The sequence below is a fragment of the Balearica regulorum genome, chromosome 1 (assembly GCF_011004875.1).
Source record: "Balearica regulorum gibbericeps isolate bBalReg1 chromosome 1, bBalReg1.pri, whole genome shotgun sequence".
Classification (NCBI taxonomy): domain Eukaryota; kingdom Metazoa; phylum Chordata; class Aves; order Gruiformes; family Gruidae; genus Balearica; species Balearica regulorum.
Genome location: NC_046184.1, coordinates 172,907,446 through 172,927,562, shown reverse-complemented (window position 1 = coordinate 172,927,562; position 20,117 = coordinate 172,907,446). Strand labels below are relative to the sequence as shown.

At 40.2% G+C, this 20,117-nt stretch overlaps 1 protein-coding gene across 15 annotated transcripts in view; it reads left to right on the top strand.

Annotated features, from left to right (window-relative positions):
- LMO7 (LIM domain 7) overlaps positions 1-20,117 on the top strand; it is a 134,937-nt gene that overhangs the window by 78,783 nt on the left and 36,037 nt on the right. For 5 of the 15 annotated variants that reach the window (XM_075741660.1, XM_075741665.1, XM_075741662.1 and 2 more), the window contains exons 5-14: positions 9,544-9,574; positions 9,981-10,094; positions 10,570-10,768; positions 11,911-12,163; positions 12,612-12,911; positions 13,262-13,552; positions 13,816-14,016; positions 14,484-15,200; positions 16,710-16,739; positions 19,011-19,128. In XM_075741660.1, the coding sequence (XP_075597775.1) occupies positions 9,544-9,574; positions 9,981-10,094; positions 10,570-10,768; positions 11,911-12,163; positions 12,612-12,911; positions 13,262-13,552; positions 13,816-14,016; positions 14,484-15,200; positions 16,710-16,739; positions 19,011-19,128 (2,254 nt within the window). The remainder of the gene's footprint in view (positions 1-9,543; positions 9,575-9,980; positions 10,095-10,569; positions 10,769-11,910; positions 12,164-12,611; positions 12,912-13,261; positions 13,553-13,815; positions 14,017-14,483; positions 15,201-16,709; positions 16,740-19,010; positions 19,129-20,117) is intronic. The other 10 variants (XM_075741675.1, XM_075741672.1, XM_075741671.1 and 7 more) reach the window with 2 other exon arrangements.

The window sequence follows — 20,117 nt, the reverse complement described above, 5'->3', positions numbered from 1 at the left end:
GTGCATAGTACATCCGTAGTTTCTGCTGTTAATTCTTAGTGAGTCACCTCTGCGCTGAGTTGTTTTCTGTGTATGCGTTAGAACAACAGCAACTGAGCAGATACCTATTTGGACTGGTGAAACTCAGATGTTGGCACAGGCATGAGCATAGCAATATAAGTTACTGTCATCTTTTTTTCTTTATCGGCGGATATGTTCGTTGCCAAATATCCGGTATAAATTATACAGTATAGACATGAGTTGGGTTTTTTTTAATCTTTTTTTGCACACCATGAGAAGTTAAATAAACTTCCTGAAGTCACTACTGAGTATTATAAGCCACGGTAAACTGTTTTGCTTTTACACAAGGCACTTGTACATCACCACCTGTTTGCCTGACACAAAAATAACAAAGGATTACATTTACCAAATCTTTCTCTGGGCACGGACCAAGGGAGGAGATTGAATGCAGGAGGGTGGTCTTTTTCTCCTCTCTGATTGTAGAGGCTATAAAAATCACTCTGTCTCTCTGAGCAAGCAAAGTTGTATAACCTGCCAAATCCTAGCTCTTCCCGAGGGACCACCTCCGAATGCTTTATCCAAACTGAACGATTGTATTAATCCTGGGGGTTGAGGGTAAGAGAGTGCACGCAGGCAGTTGCTATGGAGTAGTTGGTAGATGGAAAATTTTTTACCCTGGCTTACCGTGTAGTAACTTGTTTGTCCGTATCCAGAGTTGGTGCAGAGGTGTCTGAACGATACTTAAGAAGGAATAAATGAGTCAGTATTGAGGGCTATTCTGCAAAATTACCTCTGGTATCTGCGTGTGGGAAGAGGGGATGTCGAAATACTTTGGTTAGATGTAAGAGTGGGAGTAAAAAGGACAACAGTTTTGGAAATATTTAATTTAATAATGGCAAAGAGGTATCAGGCAATAGAGAAAGTGGATTTCGGTATTGTCTAGAAAAAGTGCTAACTGTGAGTTGCCATGGTTGCTGCAGTTTAGCTAAAGCAAATGACATACTTTATACAGAATAATTTTTTTGTAAAATGCTGTTGTACTGTTTCCATGCTGGTTAACAGCTGCACCATCGTGTGTTTTTGTATATATTTCTAAAAACTCACAGGATTGTACTTAATTGCCAATTTTTCAGAGTGACTCCCCAGATATACCAACTATTCCTTCTGGAAAGAATGCTAGCACAAGTGTGTGTTCCCCATATGGGTTTCTCTTCAAATTTAATCTACAAAATTTACACAAGATTTTCTAGTTTGGCGTGGGAGGGGAGTGAAGGGAAAAGATCTTCAAAACTGAACACAAGAGAAGTTAACGTAGATGATGATCAGTAGGATGAGTTCAAGTCTGTAGATTTGGGAAGGGGAAGAACGGGGAGAGTGTAAAATCTCAAAATTTATAGAAGGTGCAAGGAAGGAAAAAGGTAGAAGTGGTAACAATTAGTATAACCCTGGTGCAAGGTCAACTGAATTGTATAAAGGCTTAAAAAAAAAACGGGGGGCGCGGCAAACAGGGACGTAAAAGAAGGAGAAATCTACTGAAATGGTATGTTCCAAGTTCTAAAGATTAATACTTCGGAAGCTATAAAAATCTATAGGGTGTGTAAATAGTGATATGATAGCTATCTATGCATCTTTCTAAATTGCCGTGTATTTTGAAGTGGTTTTTTCCCTTAAAAAGCAATTAATTTCACCTCTGAAATTCAAACATCTTCTCAAACATGAATGAACCGCTTGATTTCCTCTTCTTCTCTAAGAGAAGTCTTAACGCTCTGTGTGAGCTTGGAGTCAGCTCCACAGCTTCTAATTCTTTGTCCATCAGACAGAGTATCCATCATTTTCATAAAAGTCAGTGAATGTTCTCGTGCCTTTTGGCCGCAGTATATGGCACGTGACTAGTAGCTTTCAGAAATAAAATATTGGTTAAATTTTTTTTTTTTTTTTTTTTTCATAGGTACCAGTCTAGACCTGGAATTTAAAGTAACCAGTACAGACTGGGGAAAAATTCTGGGTTTGCCCTGGAAAAAAAACCAACCAAAGAAAACAATAGAAGAAATACCCAGTTTAATTTATCTGTAATTAGTGAAGCTTCTGACTTTTAGGGTTAGGAATACAATAAGAAAAAGACACAAAAAGGGACCAACAAAGCTACACTAATTATTACAAATACTTTAATTTTCTTTACTATAGGTTAAAATTGGAGCAGGAAGCTGCAGTATCTTATCAGTCTCTTCTTTCCGTGCAAGTAGTTGCTGCAGCTATGCCGATGCTCCGTCCCTTTTCCCCTGCCCACCCCTGAGACAAGAGCCAAGGAGCGCTCAGGTTATCAGCCAGGCTCCTCCATACAGGCTTGTTCTTCTGGGGATGGTTTTGGGGATCGTTTGGGGGGTTTATTTTTATTTTTTTCTTTGACCAGGTATGCCTTCTGACCTACGCTATCCTGAATATTAGTCTTCTGGTTCGAAGAACCTGTCGATTGGACTGAGATATAAGGAAGCTGGCAGAGATGGACCACCCAGGGAGGGGGTCAGAAAAGAGCGTGAGGAAATGGATAATATGAGTGTCCAGTGATTTGCTGGGGCTGATGCACGTTTCTAGAAGTGCCTGTTTTTGTTTTGATAAGGGCTTTAAGAATAGCGTGGAAGCATAATCGGTGAGATCAGGAAGGAAGCGCCACGCTCAAGAGGCGGTGTGAAAGGACAGGCTCTGAGGCGATGGACGGGGACACATTCCCACGGAGGGTGTTGGCTGGCTGCGTTCCCTCTCCACCTTTCCCCTCTTGGCCATCTCTTCTCCACCCCTCAGCCCCTTCGTTAGTAGGCGAGGGCGCAGGGTGGGGACAGGCTGCTCGGCCATCAGGGACCGTGGAGCTCCTTGCTGCCAGCCGGTGGTTTTGTAGGGGCATGGAGACACGCTTTCTGCTGTCATTTTCTGCCTGACTCTGTGTACTATTACAATGTAAGTGGCATTGAGGCCGGTGGATGTGTTGCTATGGAAAATACATGTGCTTTTTATAGTCAAATAAAAAGGTGCATTTCCAAAAGCTGGTTTTTTGAATGCTGCAGCCATAACCTGACCGTTTTATTTCCAGTAATCTCAACAGTGAACTGTGGCTCTCGGGGTTGAATATCAGCTCGCTAAGAATCCAAGTGCTGGAGGAATGTCCTCGTGTTTCTGTACCCATGCGGCAGCCCCATCTTCCACTGGAGCCTTTCTATTCTCAGCAGCATGTGGGAATTCAGTGAGATCCGATAACGGCAATATTAATAGCAGTTGAGTAGGTGGCCAAAGAGGTTGAAATTTAGCACAAGCCCGCTGCTAGTTGCACAGCCGGCATTTGTCTCCTGCACAGCATACCTCAGCGGGGGTGGAGAATCCTTCAAACCCTCCGACATCCTCCTCAGAAGCGTAAGTGAAGCTGGTCGGTGTCGGGCTAGAGTGCCTGGAGCTGAGCGAGGAGCTCGGGAGCGGGCTTGTTCTGCAGCCTGCTGATCCGCTCCAGCTCCCAGGCCAGGGCATGGCTCTCCCAAGTCCTTCAAAGAGCATCTGGGAGGTGGAACTGCATCCTTGGTGGATGGAAGCTGAAAGGGCACTGATACTTCTTTTTAAACAGAAATCTGTTCAAGTCCTATGTTTGCGAGATCTGTAGTACAGTGGAAGGGATGGAAAACAGATAGCTTTGGCAGCTGTTGGGGTTTCTGGAGTATTTGTCACCAAGGGAAGGGTTTGGCACTGGGCAGGATGCATTTGTCACTGGCACATTCCTTTCTATCAGTGGGAGTGTCTCCGTCCTTTCTTTCTCCCCGTAAATGGGTTCAGATTTGTCTTATCTCTTTGGGCATGACCACATGGCCTCTTCTCAGCAGATAACCCTCATTTATGGGAGGAGGATACTCTGATCTAGCTTTTTTTTAAATCTTAGATTGATATCTATATTTAAAATATATTTCTGTATGAGAAACAGATCCTCAGAAAGCCATGCTTTGTGAAGGGGATGCTGTAAAGTAATCTCAGAATTTTGTTCCAACTTCTGGTACCTTGGATTTGGTCTTGAGCTTCACGTTGATGTTCTTCATGGAAAATAACAAAATGAAGTGTCAAAGTAAATTTGACATCATGAACTGCTTGTTGCTAGAATTTAATACGTATTAGGATGTGGGGGAACCAAACCATATGATGTGTTAGGAAAACAAAATCCAAACTATTGAGTTTATTTGTTAAAAGTTTTGAAATAAGTCAAACCTAAATGTAGCTACTTAAAATGCACTACTTTTGTAAGGAGGCACTGGAAAGGCATATGTGTTAGCATTGCCTATGGATATATATTATAATTAGTTAAAGTCTAGTTCATGATTTCTTAAAGTACTGTGGTCTGCTAGCTACTGCAAGGTATATGACTGTCTTGTACAATATGTTTGATTTTTGGGGTTTTTTTTAACTTTTGAAGTACCTCAAAGTGCATTAAACTAGTACGAGCAAGCTTTCCTCACTCCTCGGACCTAAGCATCAGTAGATGAAGAGGATAGATAGAGCACCTCTGACTGGGGTTTCGTCATGCGGGGACTCCCACTGTACTGGCACGTGGAGCAGGGTCCTCCTCCACCGAGCCCTCTGCCACGGTGCTGACTCAGTCGTCTGTATGAGCGCGCTATCAAACGAATAGTCAATTTGGGGTTTGAAAATGTGTATTAGGAAAAACCCAAAGAAATGGGTACAGCCCTCTGGTCCTGATGCACAACGTGGAACTGCAGCATGATTCAAAGTCGTGTTGGCATAACCATGGGGGCAGCAAACAGGAGTGGCTGGAAGGGAAAGGGAGACCAGGAAATCCTTAAGCTGGAGCTGCTGCCAAATCCTTTGTGTTGTCAGGCTAGGGCCTTGGTGACTAATTTTGCTATTTAACCTTGAGCAAACAGCGGCGCTGAGAATAAATTCCTTGAGCTGCGGCTCAGCCTGCTGATCTGCTGTGTCACTTTGCTTTATTCTTGTAGAGTGGTCCTCATTAGAGAAACATCCGTCGGTCCATGCTGGCTGGGCATAAGTGATGTTTGTGAATATGTGTTGCGTTCAAACATAACAGAGGTATTTGGTGTCTAGGTGCATCACCTACTAACACGTGAGCTATTTCTGTCTCATTTGTCTTTTTTCTGTTTGCTAATGGATTGACGTAGATGAGGTGATTTACACATAACCGCAACAGAAATAATACATTATTTCACATTGTGGTTGTATTGTGGTTATTTCACATCTTTTTGCATCAGTTTTCAACTTGTAATAGTGTAGTTGCACATCATAATTATTGTAATGATTCCCACGTATTGTTATCTCGTGTCCTTTAGACTTTCATGCTGCATCTGATAGATATTTTCCAGGATGTCTAATCTTGAAGTTGTACATAAACTTTCATTGTAACCACTGCCAACAGTTAAGGTTCATGCTTTGTGAATTGAACTAGTACTTTGAAAATTTTGACAATTTTGAGTTGGGATTTGTCATTGGGTGACGCAGAGGATTGGCGTTGCTTTTCTTTTAAGCTTCAGAATGAATGCTAAAATACCGAGGCTATGGCAGGAGCAGATGAAGTATTCAGAATAAAATTCTTTCTGCAAGATCTTAACCACTCTCCTTAGCATCTTCCTTTGCTTAGTTTAGATGTCTTTACCAAAGTCGCATTGTTAGTGAAAGGAGATATAAAAGCCTCCGGGAAGCCAGAGAAGGTAATGTTTGAAATGACACAAAGTAGTCTTGTAAGCTGTGTTATATCATCATTTGGACAGGACGTCACTTCTTTCAGCAGATTGTTTTTTGAGATGCAGCCTTGGCTGTGCCCTCCTGAGCAAAGCAGCAGCCTGCTGATAACTTCCAGCATAATGGCCTACATTTATTCAAGCCAGAAATTAGGTTACACAGAATAGCATTTTCATAACGAATATATTCCGCACCAACTGGGCTCTGTGACAGTTGTAGATTAAAACATCAAAAAGCAGACGACTTTCACAGTTGCCCAGAGTAGGACTGGCATTTATTTGCATTGATGAAGATACTTCAGGAAGGGGGTTACCCCTGTAGTTCCTAGATTAGGAACAAATGTCTCTGCAAGCAGTGCTGTGTGTGTACTTCAATGCTATAGATGTTTTCAAAATAAGGTTATAAGTGTCCAGGAGTATTTAAAAAACTTAAAGGCTACATTGCTGGAGTTCTTGCACTCCATCTCCTAACTGGTTTCTTCAAATACAGTGTGAGAAAATGAGATTTTCAGCCTTGTGTATTTAGAGCCAGACTTGAGAAGGGGAGCAGAGGTGGGAGCAGGAGCTTGCTGTTGGGTAGCAACAGGTTGTCAGCGAAGGTTGGGTCGTGCCTCCTCTCACACCAGCAAAGAACTTTCTATGCTTGAGGTTAGTGCTGCTGTCTTGTCCCCTGCTATCAGCTGTAGTTGTTCAGAGCTATGCACGAGACCCCAGTTGAATTCTTTGCATAGTGCTGCATAGTGTTTACGTTTTGATAACACGTTATGAAGGAGAACTCCTATTTCATATAACTATTTCATTTTGTGTTTTTATTTACTGCAATTGAGTTAAAATCTTGCTTTTTTTTTTTATTTTTATGCTCACCAGAAAAGTCGTTCCTCTTTAAAAGCTCTTCAGTTTGTATCACACTACTACCCGCAGATGTTTGCCCAGCTATTTTAAATGCAATATACTGGTGGGTAACTGGGCAATTGTTTCCGCATATAAGCTTAGATGCGCATTGTGACCTTGGCCAGGTTGTACATATAAAAGGCTCTTATTTCACTCGGAGAATGGCAGCAAGTGGATCCAAACTGCATCTTTTGCAAGTTGCATGCCTCAGAGCAGAAGCAGCTGTAAAGTTTGTAGGTGACAAATGACTTCTAAGGCCTCGCAGTAAGATAACAGCACTGCTTCTTAATTCAGGATTTTCTTTTGGCAAAAAATTATATACGTACTGTTTTACACAGATTTTAGGACAATACGCTAACCATTCAGAATCTTCCTTCTTTTCCTTGGTTAAGCTCTGTTGAAGAAGTAATATATGCTTATATAAATGATGAACTGATTGCTCTAGATTAGCTGGGGTTTTCTTGGTTTGGTTTGTTGTGGGTTTTTTTTTTTTTTTTTGTTCTGCTCGGGCTGCATCTATCATGGCAAATTGCTTCAAAGGTTTAGAGACCAACAGGCGTAGTTCAGAGAAGGAAAGTAGTAATGCAAGTGAAGAAACTTTACTCACAAAGAGTAAACAACTTGTCCGTTGGCTTCCGTTGTTAGCTGAGCAAACATGCGAATGGAGGGCAGTCTCTCATTCGAGTGTGTGAATTATCTCCCTGGCTGCACCTTGGGTCTCAACTATGCTCATTGGTTTTCCTGAATGTCCGAAGTTTTGCAGTGTTTAGAGCCCAAGTATGCGGGCCTAATGTATGTACGGTCACTCCAGTATAGGAAATACATTAAAATGTAAAGACAGTTGAATGTTGCTTCTGTTGCAAATGTTGGACCTAAATGATTGCAGACAACTCATGGAAAGCAGAAGTGGACACCACATCATGTACAGTCATGTAGTTTTGCTCTATGTAGGGTTGGCAACCTCATGGATACAGACTCCAGCTGACTAAGGGCAGAGTTTTTCACTGCTAAAGTTTGGAAGCAAACTTTAAGGCATCCTTAGCAAGGGCATGCATGGCCTCTGCTTTTATAATGGCAAATAATGCAAGAAATTCTGTCCTAATGAAAAGCTTTTAGACCTTGAAGCTAAAATTTCAACTTTTTAAACACCTTTAAAATGCTCTGTCAGATGTGGGAAGCATAATGCTGATCCATACCACTACAAGAATAATTTTCCATCATCTGCTTGGGAAGCCAACCCGTCTGTAGTCAGCACATTAGGTCACAGCCATGGTGTGTCCTGCAGCATGGATACTGGAAAAGAAATCTGCATAGTGAAGAAAAAGAAGAGGAAAATTTTTTGAAACATAGTCTCCAGTGAAAGAACAACAACAATGTGTTTTGGAAGGGGGGTTAAAAAAAAAAAAAGTGTAAATATTTCACATGAAAGGAGAGGGTTCCTCCTTATCTGTGAGTAAGAGGTCGCTGACTACAAAGCCAGTAGCATCTCTGGCACATGATATTAAGGAAGCTGCAGGTGGGGATTGCGCAGGTCGGATCCATCTCAGGACTTTGTGTTCCTGCCAGCCTGATTTCTTTACGATGTCGGGTACGGGCATGGCAATTACAGCCACACCGAGTGGGAGTGGGCGCACTCAAACTAGGAGGAAAGAGAAGGAGGGACGGTCTGTGTCCCTGCCAGTTGTTACGTTGCATCAAATACCGTATTTTGATGAAGAGTGCCATCTATGCTGACCAGGCCCTGTTGTCATTTTGCTAACTCATAACCGTCCCCTGAACGGTTGGTTTATTCTGCCTTTTCTCTGCAAACATTGACTAGCTTGTTCCTAGACATCCAGAAGCAGGATCGGTGCCCTGATACATCGTTGGTCTGACCTGCTACGGGGCTCTGCGTAGGTCTTTCTGCCGCTGTACGTTAATTCTCTGCTTCTTTTTTTTGTTGTTGTTGTTTGGACCCCTTCACCGTGCCATGTGTGAAGCTTGCTGCTGAACCAGCCCCGAACCAGCCCCAAACCAGCAGTGTCTGGGGCAGATTGAAAAGTTGTTTGGGTGTATTTAAGCCTTTTGCCCTTCCGTAGCCTCTGGCTGTGCGGGCAGGAGCGTTGTTCAGCCACTGTCGGCAGCCCAGCCGTGAGGACTGAGACTGTGGTACCCCAGCTTTGGGAGGCCCCCGTCCCAAAAGTTTCTCCTTCTTGTTCTTGAAATGGGCGGGAGGAGAACAGGACCGCTGTGAGCGTGCGTCGGTGCGCTTCCAAGTTGTGCCACAAATTGGTGATATATTTAAAAAAATAATTAGTAATGTTCCTGATTGCATATTTAATACTTTTTGAGAAATGTGTATCTTACATAAAAGCAAACCAAACCCCTCCTTCCAGCCCTGCAACATCCCTCTCCAGATGTCCCAGTTTCAGTTGCTTTTTTTTTTTTTTCTTTTTGTCTGAAAAGTTGTCTCTAGGCTGAAGCATTCTCTATGTCAGGCAATTATTTCAGAAAGCATAATACAATCATGGAAAAAGGAACAACTGAATCTGCTTTCATACAGAACTGAAGATCTTCCTGGCTAATAGAGACTATATTTTGCAAAGTCATTACCTTGTTTTCAGCTTTTATTTTGTTGGTATTAAAAACCTTAACTAATGAAAAAAGCCTTTCTGAGTACCTCTCAAATCAGAAACTATAATAGATCAGCTAGTTTCTTGCTTTATATGTAACGATTGAAATAGTACATTATGACTATGAATTCAAAGCAAAATTTTTTTTATTTCTTTTGGAACAGTCATAGTTGCATATTTTATCCTGGCCTCTAATTGGACTCGAAATCTTTTAAATCTTGAATAATAATACAAATTATAAGTCAGATATTTTAAAACTTTGTTTTGTTTTGTTTTTCTCACTCCCTGCCCTGCTTCAGACCAGAGGAGACCAACAGAAGAGTGAAAAATGTAAGACACATTTACTTCAATGCTTTCTGAAACAATTTCACAGTAATTCTGATTAAATATTTTTAAAACACTTCTGTTTATGGCACTACCATGTTTACTATATTCTTTAGCTTTTCATTTATCTGATGCAAATTAGTGCCATCTTACGATGATCTCTATACAGCTTTCCTAAATAAATGTAATAATTAGAAACAGTACTTAAATCTGCTTATTTGAGATACATGAGATGCATCATAACACTCTAATTGGTTTTGACGGAGATCATAGCTAAAACTGTAAACAAGATTTTAGAATTCATTGTGGAAAACATCTCTAACAGCATGCTGAGATTCTTTTATACTGTGATATGGTATGAAAAGAAAGTAATTAAGTTTATATTTGGGGGCTTTTGTATGTTTGTTTTTAGGTTTTAATTACATTATACTGGCTTGGGAGAAAAGCTCAAAGCAACCCGCATTATAATGGTCCATACCTCAATCTTAAAGCATTTGAGAAGTTATTAGGGCAGGCATTGACTAAGGTAAGGAATATACAAAGAATAGTAAACAAGTAGCCTGAATTTTATAGTTTGCTATACATTACAGTATCAACTCTAAACAAGCTCTTGGGGGTTTAATTTTGTTCTTAGTTTGGAGAACACAGTTGTTTGTTTTGCTTGCTACCAAAGTCCATGTGAAAGGAAAGATTTTTAGCTTACGCTGGTTCTTCTGCTACCTATATAGTCATGAAATTCAGAATCCACCTGCTCTGATTGATGTGGTAGATTGTGAAGTGCCCCATCTTGCTTCCTTTTGGCAGACATAAGAGAAATTTAAGACCTTGTGTTGAATCTCTTATCCCAGCTGTTGTATATGTTGTTTTTAGGGGTTTGCAATAGTCTTTGTTAAAGTTTGTTTGTGCACTCAAAATGCGTTTTAAAAATTTGAGTGAAAACTCACAAGTAGCGTTTGCATCTTAAATTATTGTAAAAGACCTGTCAAAACTTACTCTTATAGGCACTTGAAGAGTCCAGCCACCTGAACAGAAGTGGCAGGGATAGTGGGTACGGTGATATTTGGTACGTTGACCGGGGAGAGCCCTTTTCATCTTCAGCTAGCCATAAAAGAGACGATTCCTTCGATAGCTTGGACTCTCTTGGTTCGAGATCCTCCACAAGCTTTTCATCAGATATAACCTTGAAAGGTGGCAGTGAAGGTACGTTTTCCTCTTTTAAATCTTTTGTTGACATATGTCTTATGGGTGTTGGAGAAGACAATGTATGGACCTAGTACTTCAGGTGCCCAGTACTTAAACTGTGTTGAAAGGCAACTCTAGTTTTGCAACTGCTGCAGTTGCGTTTCGCTTAAGCAAATATTGACCTTTAACAGTTGGTAGAAACAAAGCAATGCTCACATGAATTTTCCTAGGAAGGATTGCTGGGACTCTTGCTCTCACTGCCGCATTAGGGTGTGTGTATGTGCAGGGTGTTTTCCCGTAGTTCGGGAAGGGAAATTGCTAACATTCAGATCCTGATGGGATCACCTAAAATTCAATGGTTGCAAAAGTCTCTTGCCTTGTTCCTAGTGTGGATATATCCAACCTCTATGTCTTCACTCTGTGAATATTCAATAGGTTTTTTTCCCACCTAGGTTAAAAACTGAATAGTAGTTGTTACTTTTGATAGGTTGTCGTGGAAAGAAAGGTAACAAGAAGAAAGTTTGTGACGTTGGATCCCTACAGCTGTACTCTAACCTGTGTTTCTCTCCCAGTTTTAAAATTCAATACACATTTGTGGTCTTAGTTATAAAAATAGTGAGCTTTTGGATTTTGTTCCCTGTGAATAACATGAAATCACTGGGCTGAGGCCACGTGGAGCATTTCTGATCCGAGCAAAGCAATATGTAGCTATGCTACTTATATTGTATACCCTGGGCTTCACTGGGTATTAATCTGGGGCGATGAGCACGTTGCTATACTATTTGCTGGTAACTTGTCTTTGTTAGTAAATTTGAGTGGCAAGTATGTTTTTAATTAAAAAAACTTCTGTGCTGTTTTACATCTTCAATCTAGAGGTTAGCACTTTGTTTCCTGCAGGGAGCAGTGATGGTGAAAGAGTGGAACAAATGCAGCAAGGGCACGCAAACCAAACTCGCCTTGACGGACCTTATCGCAGCTTTGCAACAAACTTCTAAAAACATCTCTCCTACTGTCCTGTCAGTAGCTCAGCAAATTTGCAGCCAAAACATCCCAAACATGGAGTTAAATTGATTTTAGAAAGTTTTGGTGCAAGTTCTGACTAGAAGCTTGTGTATAGAGAATAATGTTTGTGCCTTCCCTTTTCTCCCCTTTCTTCTAAGATTGTGACAGTGACACAGACTCGGAACTGCCTTTCAAAATGCATGACTCCCATAAAGATGACAGGTCTTACCGTAGGATTTCTGTGATTGAACCGAAACCTACCGCTGACTTCAATCGCTTCTTACCCAACAAAAACAAGCAGACGGCTTATGTGCCGGCGCCCTTAAGGAAGAAGAGGACAGAGAAGAATGAGGACAACAGGAGGAGCTGGGCAAGTCCCGTCTTCACCGAGTCAGATGCAACATTTTCAAGGTACTGGTGTGTGGTCTTAGTAACGCGGACTTTGATTTAGGACTTTTTAAATAAGTAATTTCTTTCTTAGTTAAAGAAAAGCTGCTGTTGTTGCAATACAAAGTAAAGTATTTGAGTTTACATATTTTAAGGGGAAGATGTTTTGGTGTGGTTAGTTTTTTGTTTTGTTTTTACTTTGTTCCATATAACTAGTTTTCTTGTGTTGGAATAATGTTTTGAGGCTGGTCAGACTCTGGATAGAGGGGATTTAAATGATCTTAAATGCAAGTTCACGAGAAATAGACCTACGGGTTTAGTTTCTCATTAAAGCCTTCCAAAATATGGTGGTGAATTTCAGTTGTCCGGCTTCTTGGTGCATACAGATGAGATTAGTGGGCAGTTCTTGGGTTTCATAATTGCCTTCGTGACTTCACTATCTTCATTCTGTTCCTGTTTTGGTCAACCTCAGTGGACGTGAAAGGAATCTCGTAGCTTCCTGCCAAAATAACAGAGCAGAGCGTGAGCTCACAAATCCAGCTTCCCTCCAGATGATCTATGAGTATGACAGTGGCTCTGATTCAGAAGATGAAAGAAGGCTACCCGACGTGGTTATGGATGACTTAGCAAAACGTAGATTTCTAGTCAAAAAGAGCCCTGTAAGCTCTGCTGCACCTGGACATCATTTTGTGTTGCGCAATGACTCTCCTAAATCTTGCTCACAAGAAAGTTATCCAGCTGGTCCACTAGCTACAATGCTTGAACCACTGAGGTCAGAGATACTAATCCAAGATCCAGTAACTATTGTATTACCTAAATTGCAGTCCATAAATAACTCCATAAAGTTAGCCTTCTAATCGGCATTTTAACACAGCTGATAATTTGTTATGCCTTTTCTGTCAAACTTCCTATTTTTGTTGGAGGCAATAGGATATTGATATAACCATTTAACTTTTTTTTTTTTTAATATATTTTATTATTTCTGGTGCTGCAGTGATGGAATTGAGAACTAATTTGCTTCATTCACGAGGCTGAACTCCTGAGCCAAAAAGCATGTCTTTTTGCATTCTTTATGTCAAGTTGCTCCTAAAAATATCTTAACTGATTGGGTATTTTAAACAGTAACCAGAGGAGGCAGAGGCAGTTGGATACTAAAGAGGAAAACAAACCGAGAGTTAACATTCCTTCTGAATTATCTGGGTATTTTGATGAGGACGAGGAAGAAGAAATAGGCATCCCAAACATTGAAAAGGATGATCTCTATTTTCGCAAGCTAAGTTCTTCAGCGGCAAATACAGTTGTTGCTTTTGACAAATTTCTTCCTAAGTTTTGGACTCCAGAAGAAGAATTGCTATGGAAAAAAATCAGGAAATCCTCTTTCAAACCCTGGTATAGAGAGATTCAAGGGTTCAGGTGCGTTTTCATGCATGCCCCTGTTTCTCTTCTGTGTGCAAAACGTATAAATAAAGTGTAGTTGTATGACTTTATTTTTATTTTTCATTTTTATTGCCAGTGTAGCAGCAGGATATGTGTTTTTTTCTTTTCTTTTTTTTTTTAAGAAAATAATTGAAATAATATTTTCATTACACTGTTGCCACTGTGCATTTTACTTCATGAGTACACTTCGTGCTTTTTTTCTTTCTTTCCCTCTGCTCATTCTTTGTGCTGCTGCACAGTAGAAGGAAATCTGATTCCGAAGATGAGGAATTTGCTTACAAACAAAGCTCTGCCATTGTTGCTAATCAACCAAGACCAAGTTTTGACTGGAACAGCAGTTGCAGAAGGGATCAGAACTATAAGCCAACTGCTGAATATGTGGGAAGCTCGTTGTCACAGATTGCAGAAGGAAAAATCTTGGAGGCTTCTGATCAATCCAGGTTGATATTGGTGCATGAGCTGTACTCTTGCTGCATCAAAAAGAAATGGCTGGATATGCAACAGATAAATGAAATTAAACCACGTCCTGTGATGTCATGCTTTTTTGGTTATTACTATTTTGTTGGAGCTTTTTGTTGCTTTTTTTTTCTTTTTTAAATGTAGCTGTAAGTTGCTGGTCGTCTGAAACACGTAAATGCAAAAGTATACTGTGCTGCATAGGGTTACTGGCTTTGTGTGTGAGCATGTAAGCGTGCTGTTTCTGAGCAGGTTAGTATGCCGTGATCCCTTTCTGTTGGTTGATGTGTGCCGTGCTGTGGTTAGCAATGGTGAATGCCAAGTGGTGTAATCGTATTGCTCGGGATACTGCAAGTCTAAACCAAATGTATATCACAATACATTGTGATCGGCTTGTTTCTTGCTAGTTAATGATATTTTTACTTCCCTCCTTTTGTTTTATATGCTTCAGTCAGTTTTCGTTACTTCAGGCCCTGCAAAAATACTCTGACTACTTGTCTTCTGAAACTAAGACCAAAATTGATCCTACTTCTGGCCCTAGGCTCATAAAATGTAGAAAGAATATTTCCTTTGTACCAGGATGCAAGCAAGGAGACGCAGAAAATGGATATCTCTATCCAGATTTAGAAAACGATGATTTGTTCGTTCGGAAAACTGGGGCTTTCCATGTGAATCAAGTTGTTCTCCAAGACCCCCGGTATTTAAAAAAATTCTCTGAGCAGGAGCCTCCTCTAGAGGGTGAGATAATTCTGCAACCCAGAGAGGGCCAACCTGTGATTCCAGATTTGGAAAAGGATGACATGATTTTCCGTAAAATCCTCTCTCAGAAGAAAGAGGTGCCTTTATCGGGTGCTCCAGACAAGTATCACCCGGCACTCTTTCCTGATCCGTGGAGTCTTCCGGAGGAGATCCGGTCCAAATTTCTATGTTTACTTGAAAAAAACACAACCCCAGAGGAAAGAAAGAGCAACGGCAGAGTGCTGTCACCATCTTCCCGCCATAAGAAGGATGATATGCTGACCCGCAAGATTGAATCTTGGAAGGTGGGAAGCAACGTCCAGCCAGTAAATTTCATCCCGGGTCCGTGCAGTGAAGAAGACTGGAAGAAGTGGGAAGCGATCAGGGAGGCCAGCAAAGTTAGACACAAGAAACGGCAGATGGTGGAGAGGTCAGGTTGTGTCCTGTACGGATTGCGCTTGAGTGCAGTTGAACCCTTTCCGTTCAGAAAAGCATCGTCTTGTGCTGAACCATTTGTAGAGTGCCAATCTGCTATTTGTTCGTGGCGCCCTGGAGAAGCTTTTTATTTGCTTTGAATAGAAGCTCATGACTGCAATACCATATTTTCAACAAAAAAATTACAGTGCTTTCTAGTTTTAGGCTGCTATTTTAGAGAAAATATATTATCATTCCTTCAGGCTCAAAGTTCTGCATAAATTTCTTTTGATGGTTGAACAGAATTGTGATTATTCAAAAGACTGTGGAGGCTAGAAATATTTTCTTTTTTCCCCCCAATATAATTGGTAAAAACATTTCTGAAATACATGAATGCTTTAACGACAGATTCTGGAAATGGGCATTCTGATATTCTTGCTTGTACCTAAGTTTGAAAATGCTTGTAAACTGTCCTGCCACAGTTTTGAGATGATCACATGAGGTGAAAAAAAAATCAGTGTTGTTTTGCCCACCTAAAGTCATGGTACATGCAAGATGTGTGTCCATGTGATATTAAATTCCACTGTGACATATTTTATTCTGCCAGTATTTTCCCCTTGCTTTCATGCAATCCTGATTAGTACTTTCCCCTAATCCTTTCTTGGTATACTCAAAATTTCTCTTCTCTGACTGAATACTGTTTTTAACTACTTCCTAGCTCTCCTTTGGATTTTGTACTTACTGTGGGAGAGTGGGGTTTTGAGTGTTTCCTTAGCTCTGAAAATACGGCATTGCAAGTTGCAGTTCTCCCTGCTGTGCATCATTACTCTGTGACTAAGACACTTCCATGTTCCAGTTGATACTTTGATGTTGCTGCATTTGATTTTTAAGCTTAATACTGTTAACAAAGTGTGAGCTTCACTGAGGAATATTTCTAAAGTGCTTGAAAATAGTTCACATTTTAAGAATTCATTCAATAGAATAAAATACTCATATTCAAGAATACTAAAAATCCTCTTGAATCACACTGGATTAATTTGGTTTTCCACTTATTATGCTAAACTTCTATATAGGGCTTTTTATTCTTAGCCATTCCAGGTATTACTTTCATTTAGTATCAGAAGTGGTTGAACAAGAAAACAGCCTCGGTAAGCCAGACTTCTTGTTGGAACTGAAGTTGGCATTAATTTTCGTTTCTTGAAATGAGGATCTTTTGAGCATCATGCTGTTCGTGGTGCAGAATTAGTACAAGGCTCTATTCGTGCAGTATTGCTAAATCGGAAGCGTTGGAAACGCGCAGGCGTTTTTGTTCTGTCAGTTTTCTGCCCGACTTATATGTCATGCAAGTCCTGATGTGGTTTTTGACTAGTGTCAGAGCTCCGATGTGCTGTTCCATGCTGGCTGGTCCTCAGGCTTTCAGTTTCCCCCTCACTTAGTTAAGAGTGCTGGTGTACTGGTGGTCTTAATGTTATGTATATCAAGACACTGAATCTTTTCTCTTTTTTTTTGGTTTCTGATTTCTCAGACTGTTTCAAAAGCTTTCTGATGAGCAAGGGTAAGTTTTATAAAAGCTTGAAAGATCATAATGCTATTTTTGCCTCTTTAAATTTTCATGCATGCACGGTAGCTAAAAACTCGTGCTGAAAACAACTTGTGCATGCCGCTTTGTTGTTCTGTGCTTGGGCAATTCATGTAACGAATGTAAGAGACTAAAAGCTATGTGTCTGGCAAAAGTTCTCTCTGGCGTCTAGGGTATCCGAGTTATGGTTATCAGGCACTTTGAAAGTCAGCTCTAATATTTTATTCCTGCTGAAGTGAAGTACTTGGTGTTCTGTATTTAAATTAGGCTTTAAAACATTCAGAATTTTAAAGGAAGATTAGTAAATATTTTATTTCGAAAACTGTACAGCTAGAATCTGAAAATAATTAACGACACGGTATTTATCATGGGATTGGTGAAAGTTCTGTGGGTATTTTATATACTCCAGGTTATTGAATCCTCAGTGGTAAACGTATTGGTTAGTGCCATGCGAACTTGGGCGTTGTTTGCAATGTACTGTGGCTCAAAGAGAAATATTTTTCCACTTACTGTGTGATGGCATGTTAAGTATTTGGTTATGCATGGTGTTTAATTTTTTTTTTTATGTACATTTATTTATTTACTTATTTATTTTTACCCTGAGGCAAAACCTGGTAAATAACTACACACTTACACAAGAAGCAAGAAATGTTTCAGCAGAAGTTAGATGTTAGGGGAGGGAGACTCAGAAGGCTCAAGTCACTGGGTAGATTTTGAAGTTAAGACTAGAATAGAAACTAACAGCCTGTTCCTTGGTATGAAAATATGAATATACCCTTAATTAGGGTATGTTGTATTTAGGTCTAGATTTTCCTGTTTTGTTGCAGTCAGATATAGAAACTCAAGAGAAAGAAAAGGAAACCCGCCACAACTAGTCATATAAGTTTTCTTGAACTCATCTGGAACAATTTTGCTACTTATGTACAGTAAGTACATAAAAACCATTTCTACATGTGATATAACTTAACCACAAAAAAAACCTCCAAGTAAGGAACTGTACAAGAAAAGAGTTCCTGCAATAGTGACCAGGAGACTTTTGCTAAATTTTGCATTTTTCCCATTCAGAAAATAGCCAGGCAAACAGGTATAATGAGTTAATGCCCTAGCCTTTATTTCTAGAGGCCAAAGTCTTATGTTCTCAACAAGTGAGTTGGGCCTCTTGGGAGGAAGAGAGAGTCTGGGTGGTTAGTTCAGAGCTCTCTTGGTATGTAAGAGATTAGAGCAAGGCCCTGCGCTAAATCAGTTTTAATTTTACCCTGATTTTCCATTGTATCACAGAAGTGCCACGTTTTCAAGTCCTGTTATAACTTTGTTATACCCCTCCTTCATTCAGATTTTGTTTGGATAAATACAAACAAAAGTATTTTTGAAAAAATAAAAATAAACCCCAGAAGCCTAGCTTTCCTTTTATATTACGGCTTATGATGAAACACCTGCATTTTGCTTGGTGTCTCAGAGGCTTGTGGTCAGCTCTGAGGAAGACTCTTCTCCTACACCTAAATTAAAAGTCCTGTTATGTTTATCGCTGCAGTGTGAAAGAATAGGAGAGAAATGTGAGCTTTGAGGAATTTAGATTAAAGGGAACTAGTGAGTAGGAATTCATGGGGGAAACTTGTAGCCATGTTGAAGAAACTAGTGAGAAGATGGCTGTGTTAGCCATCCTGACTTGGATGGAAAGCGCCAGGGAGGCTTGGGGAGGAATAACGTAGGCTAGCGGGGCCCATGACATGCACGAACTGAGCATTTAGCAGTGAATGACTCCTATCTTTTAGAAATGTGCATCAATAACCGACTTGATTTTATGATTAGCCTAAGGAAGAAAAGAATGGGAGGTGATTCTGGGACTGTTACTGGAGAGAAGAAGTGAAAGGATGGGAATTTAGACTCAAGGAGGGGGGATGCCTTTTAGGTCAAAGGAGCAAGGTTAATAAAGAGAGTGGCAAGTTTAAACAGAAGTAGCAGTCGGGTACAGGAGCTCAGTGTGAGTGATGAGCATGGAGCTGCTACAGAGCTGCTTATTCCCTTAACCTGATTTTATTTGCTCAAATATGCAACTACTGACTTGAGTGCTGGCACTAGAGCTCGTCCCAGCCTTGTTCGTTCAGCTGCCCGTGTGTTTCCTGCTCTATTTGAAATAACACTCAAGAGTGCTCAGTTGTACTAATACAAATCTCTCTCTCTCTCAGGTTTCACTTGCATAAATGATGGCAAAGATGTGATAAAGCCGAGTACTCTTTTTCTTTCTAGGAGCAAATCTTTGAACGATGTCAGCGCAGAGGAGCTGCAGTCATTGCGCAAAATCCGTTATGAAGAGCTACAAAGGATAAAAGAACAGTTACAAGAACAAGATCTAAAGTGGCAAGAAGCAAGTATTCCTTTTCACGTCTCCTCACGTGTCCCACTGAAGGGCTGGGTGCCACCTACCTTCAGTGTCCCTAGAAAACAGGCTTTGGCATTTGTGCAGTAATTTATGGGGCTGTCTTCTAAAACGATCTGTCTCATGCAACTGCTGGTGGTTTTGGTGGTGTCTGTCTAATGCAGAACTGAAATTATTTTAAATATCTTCATAAGTATCTTGATTAATGCTTCAGGATGATACTTGTATGTATTGTAATAAAGCTTTCAGGCTTGATTGCTGTGGGCATAAAGAAAAGTTAGGGCACAGTTTCATGTGTTATCTGAAACTTGTGAATCCTTTTTTTTTAATGAAAAGATTGGAATGTCTGAGTATTTTATCCTTTGGGAGAAGGGAAGGAAATAATATTTCCTTGTGCAAATTCTTCAGGCTCCTATCTCCCAGTAATTCTGTTTTAAATCCAACTTGTAAACTCATGTGGTAGCTTTGCACAGCATCATAAGATTATCTGAAGACCTTTTTGGTTTTTATTAAAATCTCTGCTTGACAATAATTACCAATAAGAAGCTGAAATTAAGAACAGAGCACCGAGCAAGAAGTTCATAGTTGTTTGTTTAGTGTATCTCAGCCATCTCAGTTCTAATATTGAGTACTTCTCTTAGCTCTGGTGTTTCATGGAGAATATTGCCAGTTTATATTGTGGTTTTACAGAAATGAAGAAAATATAGAAGTATATGTTTTCAATTTAGAATGTAAGGCGTGTTTATTCTCAAGCTAATGTATCAGTCTAACATAGTAGTGATTTGGAAAACAAAACAAACCACAGCAGTATCCCAAACTCCAAAGTCTACAACAAAGAAATACAGATGGCATTTCCATTCATTTTCAACTATGTGTCATTGGGTGAAGTATTCTAGAATAAAATTGAAAATGTTAAAGGTGGGTAAAAAAAGAGTGAAACGTGTACTTTTCCACTTGTAGTCCAGTAATTACAATTG